This window comes from Anabrus simplex, chromosome 1 (genome assembly GCF_040414725.1).
Source record: "Anabrus simplex isolate iqAnaSimp1 chromosome 1, ASM4041472v1, whole genome shotgun sequence".
NCBI classification, from domain to species: Eukaryota; Metazoa; Arthropoda; class Insecta; order Orthoptera; family Tettigoniidae; genus Anabrus; species Anabrus simplex.
This window is the reverse complement of record NC_090265.1, coordinates 395,831,049-395,848,823: the sequence shown is the minus strand read 5'-3', so window position 1 is coordinate 395,848,823 and position 17,775 is coordinate 395,831,049. Positions and strand designations below refer to the sequence as shown.

The window sequence follows — 17,775 nt, the reverse complement described above, 5'->3', positions numbered from 1 at the left end:
ACGCGATCATATCGTATGTACACATGATGTAATAATAATAATAATAATAATAATAATAAATGGATGTAACACACCACAGCTATACATACAATAATAATAATAATAATAATAATAATAATAATAATAATAATAATAATAATAATAATAATAATCGTAAAATAATAATAATGATTCGAGGTCGATATCCGCATTAGTTACCCATGGGCGAGAGAATATTGTTTTCAAGTTATACCTGTTATCGCACTTGCGTCACACTGTCATGCGACGTTCCCTACACGCCCCCCCTCTTTTTAGAATGAGTAAACACCAGACTCGACGCTCTCATTCCTCCAAATTCCTGACAATAACTTGGATCCACATCATTCTTGGTGACCCGAACACCATTTCACGGCGTCAGCGTATCCTGTTTCCCTACGGGATCGGGTATAAAGTGAGATGAATCTTCGTAGCGTGCTTTTACGACCGGATGACTATCGTAACGTCAACCTCATAACGGGAGAGTTAATGAGATGAAATAAATGACGTGATATATGAGAGTGAGGGTGAAATCCAGTACCGGCACTTAGCCTACTCGTGTTTAATAGTATCAAGAGGCTTGCTCGAGGCTTAACGTTTTCATCCGTCGCGTTGAGTGGCTCAGACGGTTGAGGCACTGGCCTTCTGAGCCCAACTTGGCAGGTTCGATCCTGGTTCAGTCCGGTGGTATTTGAAGGTGCTCTAATACGTCAGTCTCGTTTTGGTAGATTTACTGGCACGTAAAAGAACTCCTGCAGGACTAAATTCCCGCACCTCAGCTTCTCCAAAAACCGTAAAAGAGTTAGTGGGATGTAAAGCAAAAATTATTATTATTATTATTATTATTATTATTATTATTATTATTATTATTATTTTCATCCGACGAAATCATCATCAACAGCGTCATATGCCATCACTCCATATGAACACTGTGGAATGGTCTGGAAGTGAATATTGGCAATCTAGTGATTACAAGCCGGCCCCGTGGTGTAGGGGTAGCGTGCCTGCCTCTTACCCGGAGGTCACGGGCTCGATTCCCAGCCAGGTCAGGGATTTTTACCTGGACCTGAGGGCTGGTTTGAGGTCCAGTCAGCCTACGTGGTTAGAAATGAAGATCTATCTGACGGTGAGGTAGCAGCCCCGGTCTAGAACGCCAAGAATAACGGCCGAGAGAATTCGTTGTGCTGACCACACGACACCTCGTAATCTGCAGGCCTTCAGGCTGAGAAGCGGTCGCTAGGTAGTGCCATGGGGTTTGGTTTGGTTTGGTTTAGTGATTACAAATTGTATACCACCAGTTCTCCTACCCTTCCAGCCAGCATTCTCATGGTGAACATTTTTTCAGCGTCGGCTAAGTACTAAATAATAATAATAATAATAATAATAATAATAATAATAATAATACATGTGAAGAAGAGGAATGTAGTGTAAGTTTAGACTTTTATCCGTTACCAATTGCCTTCAAAGGCACTGGAGTACCGGGAAAGTGCCAGTAAGGTTCCTAGCGTTTCAGCACACTTTACGTGCCAGTTGACTGTGCTGCCGTTCGATCACTCAGCATTGAATGCTTAGCGCAGTGTTGTCAGGTCTACAAATAAAATATCGGTAAATTGTACGTAAATATTTCGGGAGTTTTAATGAAAATGTCGGCAATTTCTCGAGCACTGAAATTTTATAATATAATAACTGAATTAAAGAATGTAATAGTAATGTGAAGTTATTATGAGAAAAATATAAAATTTCGTTTACCCTTACTCTCTGGCCGATCTATGCTTCTTCTTCTTCTTCTTCTTCTTCTTCTTCTTTCTCCTCCCCACTCTTCCTGTAGATGTCGTTATTCATCAGGTGTAGAAATTGTTTGACAATTTTGAAGTCTTAGCAGGATGCAGATTTTGTATTCTTTTTTGAATCCAAAAGTCCGGGGATCGTTTGAATGATTATTCTATTTCTGGTTTTTGTTTCCATTCGATTTATAGCTGAAAAAATCCTTTCAACACTGGCGGTTGAATGGGGCAAACACAAGAGTGACAACATCAGGATTGATAGCTTAGGAAATATTTGTGACCCATCTCCCTTTTTTTTTTAATTTACATATTGCATTCCAAAATTCTATTGGATCTGTACTGTCATCATTAATCTCCGTGCTTCTTAATATGCACCACTCTGTGTCAAGTTCCTGAATATACGAGATAATTGTTAACACGCAGCTAGAATTGGTCTGATCAACTGACTGGATTCACTCACTTAACATTCTGGTCTAATTATAAGCGGGTCGGCGACTTCCCATCGAATGATGCAGGGAAGGGTGAGTTTTGAGTTCAATAAGAGGGGAGAGATTACGTAAATCGAGCCTAAAATGTATGTGGGAAAGTACAAAAGTACAAATATATTATGTACCATTTATCACTATTATTCATTTTCCTTCAATTTGGATTAGAAGACATTTCGGGAGATTTTTTGTTTTCGCAGGTTTTCTGTTGTGTTTCAAAAATCGGGAGGTCTCTTGAAATTTTAAGAGACCTGGAAGCACTGCCTTAGCGAACTGTTCTTCTCAAACCGTTGTAAAATAAATTCTTTATAGGCTACAAGAAGTTGAATACGATACACATTTTCCTAAACGGAAATGTTGGACGAGGGAATGAGACCCACGGCTAGGGCCGAGATTTAAGACTGTGCAGGTTAGAGATATGAATACTGGAGTGAATACGATAAGCGAAATTGAACATCTTAGAGTAAACTTTCATCCGATTGCACTTTATATAGCAGGTACCAGGACAGGGTTCTCTGTCGACGTTGCAACAGAAAGCATGAAAAGTTTGCCTGTGTCCTGGGTGCTTGACTGTTACGAGATGTTTTAATAGTCGACACCATAAGGTTAGACACAGAATGGCCGGAGCCTTCAAAGAGCGAGGCTATATGATCTACGAGGAAATATCTGGATTAGCGGTAAATTGAAGCATCAGTGAATATATATCATAGACCTTAAACGGGAAAGCATCCATCCATCCATCCATCCATCCATCCATCCATCCATCCATCCATCCATCCATCCATCCATCCATCCATCCATCCATCCATCCATCCATCCATCCATCCATCCATCCATCCATCCATCCATCCATCCGAGTGATTATGTTCCTAAGGTATGAGAGACGTGGTCTTCCTGTCGACTTCTTTCCTAGGACCTTTCCTTCGAAGACATTCTGGAGAAAGATGTCATGTCGTAGGACGTGTCCAAGAATTTTAGCGTTCCTCTGCTCTGTTGAATAAAGGTCTGTTTCTCACTAACGTCATTCAATATTTGGATGTTGGTCTTTTTTCCCGGCCAACTCGTCCCTGTCAGTCTTCTCCAGAACCACATTTCCGCAGCTTCTAGTACTGATTGGACTTGTTTTCCCAAAGTCCAGGTCTCACAGCCGTAAATTAGCACATTCCAAACAAAGGTTTTAATCAGTGCCTGACAGAAGTCAAAAGAAGAATTGCTATGGCAAAACAAATGTTCAAAGCAGGAAAAATTTATTTTTAAATAAGCACATAGGAATTGAAACCAGGAAGAAATTTGTTAAAACCTTTCTTTGGAGGTGAATTTAGAGAAGAACATTTATGAACTTACAGTCACGTATTATAAAGAGATACATGGACTGCAAAATATATCGGTCACAGGGTTACTGGCGGGAGCCCGGGAAACAATTCCTAAATGTTTATCCCAGTTTTGGAATTTATTTGGCATAGAAGAACATCTTTCGACCAACATAGTGGTAGCTGTCATCCGCGGTTGTAGTAATTTTGAGAAACTCAATCAGTAGTATCGTGTGTTTGGTACTGTTTGCTTCTTAGTTCTTTTTCTATTGTATGTGGAAGATATTTTTATATTCCATGTTAATACGATTTATTAGATAGTATTTTATTACCTGGTTAGCAGTGATGGCACGTGGTGTATTGGCAAATGAACTATATTTAGTCCTTGTGGCAACCCTGGAATTAGGAAAGTTATAACAGTAATAATAATGTGCAGTCAGTGAATGTTCAACACGGATGGAAGACATGAAAGACTTACATCTTCACGTCCAAGCCAGAAAAGAGTCTCAAATTATCTAGAGTATAATTTTGATTAAATTTTATGTAATTGATAAAAAATTGTTTACATTTTTTACTCATTCATTGGAAGCGGATTATTATCCAGCAATTGGTTTGGTTTCAATGAATTGAAAGTGTCACCTAAACAGTTCCGTTTACTTTTGAAACCCCAATGCAATTGTTCCTATAGAGCTATCGAGCTAGAGCAGCCTCAGAATGATTTAAATAGGAATGCAGACTATCCTATTACTTCACAGAAATCCACTTAGATGTGCATTTAGTATAAATTGATACCTTAATCCAGGGCCTCTCAAACGCCCAAAATCTCACGCGTGCAAACTGAGAGGCAGAGTTCCTGTGCACAGTGCATCGGTCCCACTCGGCTCGGCTCGGACCAGCGCTTCGTCTCTAGGCTACTCGGCTAAACTCGGCTCAACTCGGCTCTGATTTGGAGCCTACGGAGCAAGTGAGTGAGAGGGAGACAGCGGAGCGCGCTATTGCTCCAAATCGAGGAGTGGGGGTCTACACTCTGGTCAAACAAGCGAAGCCGTCTTTTGCACCGTGCACTGTGCAATGCACTGGTGCATGCACCCTGAGAGGCCCTGCCTTAATCACAAAATGCACACACATAAATTGACTCCAAAAGTGATGTGTGTCCCGGTAAACTTACACGTCTTTCAGAAGCTCGCCCAGAAACAACTACTCGTATTCACCATAAAACGTCAAATATATGTATATTCGGGCTGTTACAATAAGGCATGACCAATATTTCAGGACGAATTCCTCGCGCTTAGAAGAAGAAAATATGTTGCATGAACATGGGTTCGGAAACGCTTTATTTCCATGTCTGAACTAACTTTCTACAACTCTACATTAATCATGAGAAGCATACAGGAACCTAACGTATCAGCATACGACATGAAATGTTGAAAATGCCGTTCGTTAGAATTGATGCATGCACACGCAGTACGCCAGTGATTCATCAGAGCATCCGGGATTCAGTGTGACGGCAGGTGGTGCGTGTTTCAATGCTAACGCACGGCATTTTGAACATTTCATGTGGTATGCTGGTGTGTTCTGTTCCTGTGTTTTTCTAGCGTTTTTCCATAATTAATGCAGTATGTATGTATGTATGTATGTATGTATGTATGTATTGCCCCCTTTATGCCGGGCTCAGCTCGCCAGAGAGCGAGGGTCTCAGTGGTGGACCGTTCGCTATCGGCTGTGCAGAAATTTTTAAAGGCAGGGATAGATGAAGGACTAGCGACAAATGAAAAGAAACTAAAATAGGTTTACACATTTATTAAAACTGACACTCTTTTAAATAAAACAATTAAATTCACAAAATCTGGGTTTGATTCTTGAAATATCTTCTCCTCGTGCTATCTTTTATGAGGGATCTCGCTCAAATTAAAGTTCAACGACTGTTCGTTTCTGCAATAATAATATAGGAATCATTAATTTACTGAAAAATTGATTGAAAAACAAAATAATATCTGATATCATTCTCCTATGATGATAATCAAATTGTTTAAATTAAAATATCCCATCTGGATTTCGCTTATTTTTACAAGAAAATGATTATTTTATCTTCCTTATTTAAATTATTGGAAATTATTTAATTCATCAATTTATGGTTAGCAAGTCTTCCTTAGACTTTCCCTTTAACAATTACTTCATTTTTATAATTATTAATTGAATAAACGTCTTGTAATAAATTTTTACTTGAACTTATATCAACCTAAATTTTACTCAATTTTATGCAGAAAATGACTGTACAATAACTAATAATTAAATCTCGTGACATCAGTCCACGGACGTTGCCTTCTCTTATTCACTTTAACTTAGTGAATTAGGCCCTAATCTACTTTAAATTACAATAAAATCTTCTAAAGATTCAAAATTGATCCAATTACGGACACGCGAAATAATACAAATCGGTCAAAAATTTGACGCACATAATGGAGAATATCGTCACAAAATCATATAAGAAATATTCAAAAAACACAGAATATGATCAAATAACACATCATACATTCACACATGGGTACACGGCATTATTATAATACTATTTACACGAACACTAACCCATTATTATTAAATTCAGGATTTACTGCAAATTAGGGAAATCATTCTCTAGATGACACTATCACGCACATCCCAGGTATCAATTTAGAATGTGATAGAATTAAGGTTATCACTTATACGTAGAAATTAACTATACAACGATGTTCAAGGAATATTTTAAACAGAAATCATCCCAATTAAGCAAGTAGAAAAAAAACTACAACACAGGTCAAAATATTAGAATACGCGCTTACGGTACATGGGTTGCGGCATTTATTTTTATTCACCTATAATGTCGTGGCTCTCGATTACTCTGCACTGAAGTTCGAAGAAATCATGTCCAGTGACACATCTCTTCCCAAAATTGACTCTAATGGATGCATAAATTATTACTCAAAATATAATGCCCATCTGCAAGTCATACTCAAATTAATAGCGCAGAAAACATACATCTAATTCGTCAGTACTCCGTCCGGAGAATTGCCATGTCCCAGGCTTACTTTACACAAAGTGAGCACACGATAATACTTTCCAAAACTAACATTAAACCCATGACTTTATTAAATCATTTTAGCGCGTAATTAGGTTTAATTATTTTTACTCATTATTATTATTATTATTACATTCCTGACCGTGCATAATCTGACTCGCAAAGCTGTCGTATGAAGTTACTCGGATGACTCTAAACAAACTCGAACCCACAAACATGTCGTACAATCATAGAATGAAATTCTACACTAAGAAAAACACTAGAACACTGTCCTAATTTGTCTCAATTAATTTCCAAATTATTTCAAAACCAATCAAAATTAACGCGGGGTTCATTTTTTTTATCTCTCCTGCCTTCTAAATTCTTAGGACAGTTGAGGTCTCTCTCGATGACATACACTCATTTCTAACTAATAGAACAAACACACACTCATTCCAGGGCACTAACTACCTCTCACCAAAGAAAGAAGAATGAAAAGTCTAACTACTGCAAAACTAACAGAAATCTAAATGAATAAGGCAAGGCTACGCTTACAAACATTTTACAAAGATAGAAAGAAATTGAATTCTTAAAGAATACTCATGTGGCTGGTGTGAACTGGATTCTGGCTGATGACCTAGCACGTGGTCACATCACCTTCCATCGAACGAAGTCTCGCCCATGTCCGACGCCTTACATGTTTAGTGACTCATGGAGGAGCTGAAGATACACAGGAACTTGTAGTATTCTTCGCCGAACTGGATAACCATCTTGCAGTGAACTCGAACCAAGGACCTTCCTTCTTCCAAGTTCTCGTAGAAAGCTGAAACTAACCAAAAGTCTTAACAATAGCCCAGGATACACTCACGATGCTTTATAATTTGGATGTAGACACTTATCTTAGGACAACCCTAAATAAAATCGTCGCTAAATTTTCCGAGTGTCTGAATTGCTGTTTATACGGTCCTCGCTGCCTTCTCTAATGTAAAGTCTTCCAGTGAAGCAAACGACGTCCAGTCTCTTCCGTAGCTGCAGTCAGAGTAATGCTCAAATTTAGCGTCCAGAAGTACAAAACCCTCTCAAAAATTTTCCTCTGGAATTACCATTAATTTCCTATCCTAAGACGTAGGTGCGCCCCTTAATTACATCTAATTGGTGGATTTGTTGCATTCCTGTGAAGATTGTCATTTTTATTGGCTGCTCCAGTTTTACGTCACTTGACTTTCCATTTATTGATCGACTGAGATCAGGCTGCTCGCCGGGTCACGTGGTACGCACACATGTGTTTGAAGGCCACACAACAGGAATTCCACCTTGCTTCCTCGTTCTCCAAGTAGGTCGGGAAAAACCGGTCCGCAAGTGGCTGGCTCGCACTAGCACGGAAATACAGAATATCACCCTCTTGGCGATTAAATAATGTTCCAACACGCTGATGAAATAAATCAATTTCCTTTTATTAAATTATTACCACTTTTGAAGGGGACAGTATGTATGTATGTACAGTCCTCAGCCCGAACGCTGGTTGGATCCGCCATCAGCTGTCATAAATGGCCTAGGCATCACTGAAGAAGCGTGCTAGGGAAATGAAGAGTGAGGTAGTTTCCCGTTGATTTCCTCGCCGAGCCAGAAGTTGCCATTAGATGTTAGTCTGCCAAGCCCACTGAAATGCATGCAACAACTGACCCTATGAGCAATATTTTCACACCCTTCATAGCAGAGACTGGCTGCATAAGAAACGGCATTACTAGCATCACTCATACCTCAGTCACTTTCATATTGTCAAAGCCAAGGATAAGACCGAGACAGATCAATGAAAGTAACATAATTGCTCTAGCCAATACTAGAAGACTTAGTGTACTGTAAACACTAGATAGAGTTGTAAAAAATGAGTTCTAACATGGAAATAAAACGTTTTACGGAACCATGTCCATGTATTTTCCATATATCCATGCATTTTCCATATGTCCATGTATTTTCCATGCATTTTCCATATGTATATGTATTTTCCATATACCCATGTATTTTCCATGCATTCTCCGTATGGCCATGTATTTTCCATATGTCCATATATTTTCTTCTTCTACGCGTGAGTAATGTGTCATGTGGCCAACCTTACTGTTACATCCTGTACATAACTGAAAATATCAAATTCCTGGCTGGTTTCGAATTCCTCTAGAAGATTAGATTATCCTGTTTGTTTATTCTAAGCTGGATGTACCTAGTATATCTCTAATTCCAGAAAATACAAACATTTCATTGGAATATGTCTATGGCAATGCAGTATATTGGGATTATTACACTTCTTCCTTCTTCTGCCCGTACAATAATGTTACCGAGCATCTTTCAGACTCCTCTCATCACAGCCCTGGTAAAAATCTTATCGTGCGCCGAGTCACTGTGAGGGAACCCGAATGGGCAGTGAAGCAACAGTCTGAATCAGTGACGGATGCTCATTATACTTCCAGCAAGTGTGGTAAAAATAATTCTGTACAGTACAGAGCTCCATAAGTATATGTTTAGGACAAAGAAGAGCATATTCGTCGTCCAGGAAAGTAATTAAAACACATGGGACACATAAGCGTAAACTTTTGCCTTCAGACCTTCTTCGTGATGGTGTTTCATAATCAGGAATTTTCTACCAGCCGTTTAAAGAAGTATTATACTTTTCCACGTAGTATTTTTGTACAAATTATACTTTTATTTTCGCAGAGCTTGACAGCTGCAGTCGCTTAAGTGCGGCCAGTATCCCGTATTCGGGAGATAGTGGGTTCGAACCCCACTGTCGACAGCCCTAAAGATGGTTTTCCGTGGTTTCCCATTTTCAAACCAGGTAAATGCTGGGCTGTACCTTAACTAAGGCCACGGCCGCTTCCTTTCCACCCCTAGCCCCCTCCTGTCCCACCGTCGCCATAAGAACTATCTGAGTCAGTGCAACGTAAAGCAACTTTTTTTTTAAAAAAAGAAGAAGAAAACCTTTTATTTTCACCATATAGGTGACATACGTTTGATTTTCAGTATATTCATTGTCGAAAATAATTGTTCACAAACGTAAGTTGTAGTGAACATGGCTTCAGCAGAGCAGACGAATGAACGAAGCTTTGGATACTTGTAGACTGATAAATATTCCGATAATAATAATAATAATAATAATAATAATAATAATAATAATAATAATAATAATAATAATCTTCTTTTTCTACCGCTTTTCCCACACCTGTGGGTTCGCGGGTGCGAACTATGTCGCACATGTGGATTTCGCCGTGTTTTACAGCCGGATGCCCTTCCTGACGCCAACCCTATATGGAGGGATGTAATCACTACTGCGTGTTTCTGTGGTGGTTGGTAGTGTAGTGTGTTGTGTGAATATGAAGAGTAAAGTGTTGGGACAAACACAAACACCGAGTCCCCGGGCCAGAAGAATTAATCAGAGGCGAATAAAATCCCCGACCCGGCAGGGAATCGAATTCGGGACCCTCTGAACCGAAGGCCTCAACGCTGACAATTCAGCCAATGAGTCCGATAATAATAATAACCACCGAGTGAGCTGGCCGTGTGGGTCGCGTAGCTGTAAGCTTGCATACGGCAGATGGTAGGTTCGAATCCCGCCGTCGGTATCCGTTACCTTATCGCATGGCTTTTAGTGCCGGGAGTATCCGAGGATATGTTCGGCTCGCCTGGTGCAGGTTTTTTTTCTATTTGGTAACCTGCACGTTTGGATGTGGGATGATGACGATAATGAGAGATAGGGAGAGGGTGAAACCTGGTGTCAGCGCGTAGTATACTCCTGTTGAATAATACCAAGGTGTCTGCTCAATGCTTAACGTCTCCATCCGACGGGTGGATCAGTATTAACAGCGTCATACGCCCTCATTCCATATGAACACTCCAGAGTGGTTTGCAATTGAACACGCATTTTTTCACGCAATCTGGTGATTATAAATTGCATACCACCGCATATCCTACCCTGCCGGCCAACATTCTGATGGTGAACATTTTTTTTCGACTAACGGAACTCGAACCGGCTGGCTAATTACGGTAGCTCCTGAAAATGGTTTTCCGTGGGTTACCCATTTTTCATACCAGGCAAATCAAGGCCACGGCCGCTACCTTTCCAATCCCAGATAGCCCTCATAATAATAATAATAATAATAATAATAATAATAATAATAATAATAATAATAATAATCCCACTGTCGGCAGCCCTGAAAATGGTTTTCCGTGGTTTCCCATTTTCACACCAGGCAAATGCTGGGGCTGTACCTTAATTAATGCCACGGCCGCTTCCTTCCCACTCCTAGCCCTTCCCTGTCCTATCGTCACCATAAGACCTATCTGTGTCGGTGCGACGTAAAGCAACTGGCAAAATAATAATAATAATAATAATAATAATAATAATAATAATAATAATAATAATAATAATGAGTCCTGCTACTCTATTTGAAACTTTCGTTTCGTAGATGTAGATGGTTTCGAGAGAGGCATGACAATACACCGCTAGTAGCACGTTAACTACAAATGGACATGAAGTCGACTTCCAACTAGTGAGAAAGTGTGGGGGGGTGGAGGGGTTATAAAGCAAGAAAAATGAATAGTGAGTTAAAGTGTAATCGTAAATCACGTTTTCGCTACGGCTGCGTCTACCACATTGCAATATACCGTAGGCCTACTGTAAAATCTTCATAAAAGACCGAGAACGTGTTCACTTCCAGATTTCCACTCCTCGTCTCCACATCTTAATCCAGTCTTTTGTAAGTCCGGTTAGGTGTATGGATAGATAGATAGATAGATAGATAGATAGATAGATAGATAGATAGATAGATAGATAGATAGATAAATCAGGAAACTAGTCCAACTATGATTCCTGTATAGTGCAGCGGTAATTGTTAAGGTCAGATCTGAAAATGTGAAGAGACACTGACTTTCATGTGAGACGCTTATTTCTATTGCTATCATTATAATATAATTGGTTTATCAATTGTAAATTGTAAACGATTTGAACGACGCCTTTAAGAACTCATAACTACATTAATGATCAATGGAATCACCTTATTATTAAATCGATGGACGCCGGAGAGACAAAACTTTCTGGATCAGATTTTTGTAAACCAAAATATGATACACTCTGTGCAGTTTCTTAATGATTGTTTCACGTATGACTATCGTTATATTACCCACAATGTTTTAATAAATAATTATACGTACTAGTTCTGCATTTTAATCATGTTAATTGTTTAAACATTCTCTAACATTTTTCGTATTTCTTTATGCATGTAATATTAGCTCCTCCCACACAAAGTTCTCTTAAAACTCATGTACATAACTCGTCTTACCTATTTATTTCTATTTTATTTTTCCTCTCTCTCTCTCTCTCTCTCTCTGTATGCTTGATAACGCTTGATGTCTGGTGCACTATCTCATTTGGTATCCCATTATCCATTTGTGTATGTCATTTGTTCGCCATCTCCAACATCTCTACTTCCTTTTATGACACATTACCCCATTTCTATAATTACTTGATTGTAATATTAATTTTACGTCATTTTTCTCCTTCCTTCACTTACTTTCAAAACTCACTAATAAACAATGTTACTCATCCTTTCACAATATTCTCTTCGTTATTGGTTGTCGTATAACTACTTCCTACATTATGAAACGCATCTTAATCTTCCTCTGTCACTATTTAACGCCTCTTTGCCTTCTGTGCTGTACTTAAGTACCAATGCGTTGTCTTGATATACTGTGTAACATGATTTGTCGATACTTGTACATGATGTGTGGAACTATATTTTCAATGTTTTTAAACGTTGTCTATTGGTCTCCATTTCTATCCTGTGTATGATTCTTACTTGCGCGTCTTAAACGGGCATTGTGTTCGCGCTGTGGGCTTTGCTCTTGGGTCTGTGTTTCCCCTACCCACCTGACAGGAATCTCTGGCTCTGCAGCGGGACGGCATTAATCCTTCCACCGTCACGGTTGAGACCGGTGCCAGGGAAATAGACCGCCTGGGTATCATCACGAGGGTCAACGGCAAGAACCGTCTGGACGCGTGGGGCGACACCGACTGCAGCCGCATGGATGGCAGTGACGGGACCATGTTCCCTCCGCGGCTGGTCCAGAGGAAGGAGAGACTGCACCTCTTCAATAAGGACATGTGTCGCCGGCTGCCCTTGGAGTTCAAGAAGGAAGTCGAGGTAAGATGTTAATAATAATAATAATAATAATAATAATAATAATAATAATAATAATAATAATAATAATAATAATAATAATAATAATAATACAAGAAATGAAAGGAAGTTCCTCCGGAAGATCTTAGGATGCTGGATATTGTCAGATAGATTTACCTTCTACCTGAGGTCCAACAAGGAATTTTATGTGAGAGTCGTAAAGATCACCACCACAGATTTTTTTCTTTTGTTTTGCGTGTGGCTCCGAGGAGGTCTTACGATTTGACGCCGTGTGAGCGACCTGCACGACTACGAGGATGCGGCCCTACCTATGATGAATTCGAATGATGAAGACTACACACAAACACACACACAGACGTACACACACAGTATGCGACCCATCGGAATTAACCAATGAAGGTTAAAATCCCCGACCCGGCAGGGAATCGAATCCGGGCCCGCTTTGACCAAAGGCCAGCACGCTAACCATTTAGCCATGGAGGTGGACACTATCACAGTGAGAAAGAGGGGGTTGGCCTGTTACGGACATTCGAATAGGATTAGCTTAGAGAGATTCTTCATGGGCTAATGGTAGTCTATTCCCGCTGGCTCACGAAAGTGCACGAAGATATGCGTGAAAGTGCTATGAAACCAGCAGAACTATTCGAGAGAAAGTTGCGGAATTGGGGGATAATACGAAACAACCTGATAAACCGCGAAATATCTTGGCGGAAGCGCGATGGAGAAGCAGCCTAAGGTTGAAAATCCATTTAAAAATAAGGTGCGAGCCGGAAGAAAAGGTATGTCATGTAGCTTGTGTATTCGTAACTCACTGTTGGTTCTAACGAAATAATAAATAAATAATTAAATAAATTAATTAATTAATCAATTAATAAATAATCGAATGCCGGCAACCGTCTTCTGTCGTGATGCCATATTGGTGGCCTCCATACCAATTTCGATGTCCCATTTTGATGTCATCTAGCAGTGAAACAGAGCTCTACTGGACGCTTTTTTCTTTGCACTTTTGTTGAATGAACGTTGGGTTTGCCGCGACAGATAGTTAACATGTGAACAATTAGGCCTATTCTGAAATAAAACACAAAGACTTGTCGGGCTTTCAAAATTCGACTGCTTCAGACGAGTTGGACAGTGCACCGCTTACCCGTCGATGCACCTCTTAGGAATTAATATAGGTGCTGAGAACTACTCTATGTCTAATATTGCTTAATAAGTAGTTACTGTATATAACACACATTGTTTCAAAAGCGTTAAATTTCAAGAAATACAGGAACCATTCTAGATGCTATATACCATCGGATAGGACGAACTCTTGAAAATGCCGGGCACAGCTAGGAACCCAGTTGACCGGGCGAGTTGGCCGTGCGCGTAAAGGTGCGCGGCTGTGAGCTTGCATCCGGGAGATAGTAGGTTCGAATCCCACTATCGGCAGCCCTGAAAATGGTTTTCCGTGGTTTCCCATTTTCACACCAGGCAAATGCTGGGACTGTACCTTAATTAAGGCCACGGCCGCTTCCCTCCAACTCCTAGGCCTTTCCTATCCCATCGTCACCATAAGACCTATCTGTGTCGGCGCGACGTAAAGCCCCTAGCAAAAAAAAACCAGTTGAATCACGGCTTACAAACCAGGAAGTTATGTCACTCGCTGATTAACAATATATTTTCTTGACATTTTTGCTTGTGTTTTTATTTTAAAGTCATGCCGGTTGCTCATTGAAAAGTATTTTAGGTGATGCATTACAAAATTAAAAAAATATACCTGGAAGAAAAAAAAAGCATCATCTTCCTGTACACTGTCTCAACTATGACTCAGTATTTTTGTTAATTGTACAATCTTTTAACCGAAACTGACGTCTACCTCATCTCTACACCATCCTATACCCTAAGTTTATTCAAATTACTGCTTCTGAAATATGTGTGAATTAACCATTTTTACTGCTGTTACAGATCAAAGGCGGTATCCCAGCGTACAGATACGGACCTCCTGACAATGTATTTGGTGCTCCAGATACAAACCCCGACAACAAGTGCTTCTGCCCTGGAGGAGAGAAATTGACAGAGGATTGTCCTCTGGGAGGTGTATTCAGCGTTGGACCGTGCACGTTCGGTAGGTGCCCGAACTAAAATAGTTAGAAAGTAACAATGCTATCTGACAGCACAGGTGTACTCGTGCAACGACTTTATAGAATGATAGAGACGTTCGGTGCACCGCCAGACATCGTTAACATGCCAACGAATATTCTGAAATAAAACAAGATTGTTGTCCGAACTTCAAACTTCGACTTTATTTATTTATTTATTTATTTATTTATTTATTTATTTATTTATTTATTTATTTATTTATTTATTTATTTATTTATTTATTTATTTATTTACTTCTTCACTTCGAATCACCCATTTTTGGGGTACGACAGATCAGTTACTTCTTAGATACTTGTGCTCTTTTTTTTTTCTCCCAATAGTTCTTCATTTTACCTGATCTCCTCCTCCTTTCCTCCTCTGATATCTGAATCGGTTTTCTGGTGTTGGAATCTCTTATTTTTGTCTTTGGTCACGCTTGGTTGTACCATTCTTTAACATGACTTCGATAATCTTAAGATCACTCAGATCCTTTTCCACTTCCTTAAACCAATTGGGTTTTTATAACATGTGTCCACAGAAACCAATCCTCCGTAACCTCATGGTATCTGATAATCTCTACGACTGGCCTTCGGTTCAGAGGGTCTCGGGTTAGATTCCCGGCCGGGACGGGGATTTTAACCTTAACTGGTTAATTCCATTGGCTCGGGGGCTGGGTGTTTGTGCTGTCCCCAACATCCCTGCAACTCACACACCACACATAACACTATCCTCCACCACAATAACACGCAGTTACCTACACATGGCAGATGCCGCCCACCCTCATCGGAGGGTCTGCCTGAAAAGGGCTGCACTCGGCTAGAAATAGCCACACGAAATTATTATATTATCTCTACGACTTTACTTAGAGGGCTTCGTTTCTACAGAAAAATTGTTTGCTATTTTGCCTTTTCTCCCCATGACTAGCATATCTGCTGCATAGAGTGCTTCCGGCTTAATTGCTGTGTTATAATGCCTTATTTTTGTGTTCCAAGAGAGGGATTTCTTATTGTATATATTTTTGGTTTTCTGGAAAGCTAGTTCCATTTTGATCCTTCTCGCTTCCATTGCTTTCCCTTCAAGGTTGTTCCATTCAGTCCACTCCTCTAGGTACTTGAAACTCTTCACCTCTATTTTTTGAGCTCCTACTTTAATTCTCTCAGGAGTGTCAAGTATATTCGTCATAGTCTTCGTCTTTTCGAAAGAAATTTTAAGTCCTATCTTCCCTATCTCCTCTTGTAATTCGTTGATTTGTTATTTTCCTTCCACGTTATTTATTTATTTACATTTTCTCGCCGGTTTTGGTCGATTTCCTCGGATTCCAAGGGGATTCCACTTGAATACCGCCGTTAGACTCTGTCCTGGAGCTTGATACACTGAATCTTAGCTGCAATCAGGAAGACGTATTGGCCCATCACCCAGATCGAACTGTCTTCTTCTAGGATAGGACTTAAGCTGGATTTGGAAGGAGTTGATGCGGTCTTTGTTTTCCGAGCATTTCATTGGCGCCGATAATCAGTTCGAGGATGGCCGAGGATTGAAATTTCAATGTACCTCTACTCCAATGATTTCACGAGATTGTGTGTGCCCTATATCAACCCTTACAAAAAGAAAAAAGAAAACAATGGCGCAACGGCCAGTAGGGTCTTGCCTGTCAAGACTATTGTTGCTCAGCCAAATGGCATGCAGCTACTAGAGTGCTACGCAGTCAGCGTGGTGACATACTCAGCCGTATTGCTGGGTTTTATTGACCGGGTACTCCGCCCCTTATATCCGCCAGATCATCAGCTCTGAAGAGGCTGAGTGAACTCAGTTCCAGCCCTCAGTCTAGAGCAGGGCTTCTCAGACGCCCAAAATCTCACACGTGCAAAGCAAGGCGCAGAGGCTCTGTGCACTGTGCTTCGGTCCGACTCGGCTCAACTCGGCTTAATTCGGATGTTGTGCGCTGAGAGCGATAGACGGCTTGTTTATCACTGAAATAGATGAGCGCAAGGCAACAACGTAATAATGGAGCAACCTGTTTCGAAGAAAAGCAAAGACTTCCGAAAGTCCATTTCGATCGAACTGAGAACTTCCGTATTTGTTTGTTGTCAGTCGTGACAATAAAGCCAAATGCTTAATCTGAGGGGCAATAATTACGTGTTCATCAAAATGATCTACTGTATTTTTCAATACAAAGACTTTGTTCGAATTTTACCAGAATTTGTCGAAGAAAAATTTGCCTAAGCTGCACCGAGAAGCATCTAAGATTATTTATAGATTTGGTTCCATAAGCATGTTTTATTCTGTTTTGACTTATACGAGAACTAGATTGCGTGCGAATATTTCTGATCGTAATTTAAAGAACGTTCTCAGAATTGCTGTCAGCCGATCCCTTGTTACAGACATTACTTGTATAGTTGCAAAGAAAAGGAAAAGAAGAATTAGAGAAGATAACTTGTCTGTTCAAACCAAACTGAAGGAAAAGATTTTTAACACCAGTTACCTTGTCGCATACAACTAAATATCTCCGCTCACCGCTCGCAAACATCGCGCAGTGAGGCGAGAATCGGCGGGGAAGGTGATGATGGTGGTGACAGGCCGAACAGGTGCGACAGATGTAGGGAAAGAAGAGTGGGGGTTTGCACTCTGGTCAAACTAGTGAAGTCGTCTCTTGCACCCTGGGCAGTGCAGTGCACCGGCGCATGGACCCTGGGAGGCCCTGGTCTAGAACTACAATCCATGGGCTGGTCTGTCGTCATCGTTAAAAATTGGGGTATCAATAGTATACTCTTCATGTAGATGTTGACTGAAAGGCAAAACCTGATCAGGGGCCGACGACTTAGATGTTAGGCCCCTTTA

General features: G+C 40.2%; 1 protein-coding gene across 2 annotated transcripts in view; it reads left to right on the top strand.

Annotated features, from left to right (window-relative positions):
* Positions 1 to 17,775, top strand: part of LOC136856837 (lysosome membrane protein 2) — a 253,586-nt gene that overhangs the window by 217,984 nt on the left and 17,827 nt on the right. The window contains exons 6-7 of one of the 2 annotated variants that reach the window (XM_067135006.2): positions 12,553 to 12,819; positions 14,764 to 14,923. In XM_067135006.2, the coding sequence (XP_066991107.2) occupies positions 12,553 to 12,819; positions 14,764 to 14,923 (427 nt within the window). The remainder of the gene's footprint in view (positions 1 to 12,552; positions 12,820 to 14,763; positions 14,924 to 17,775) is intronic. The other variant, XM_067135007.2, reaches the window with a different exon arrangement.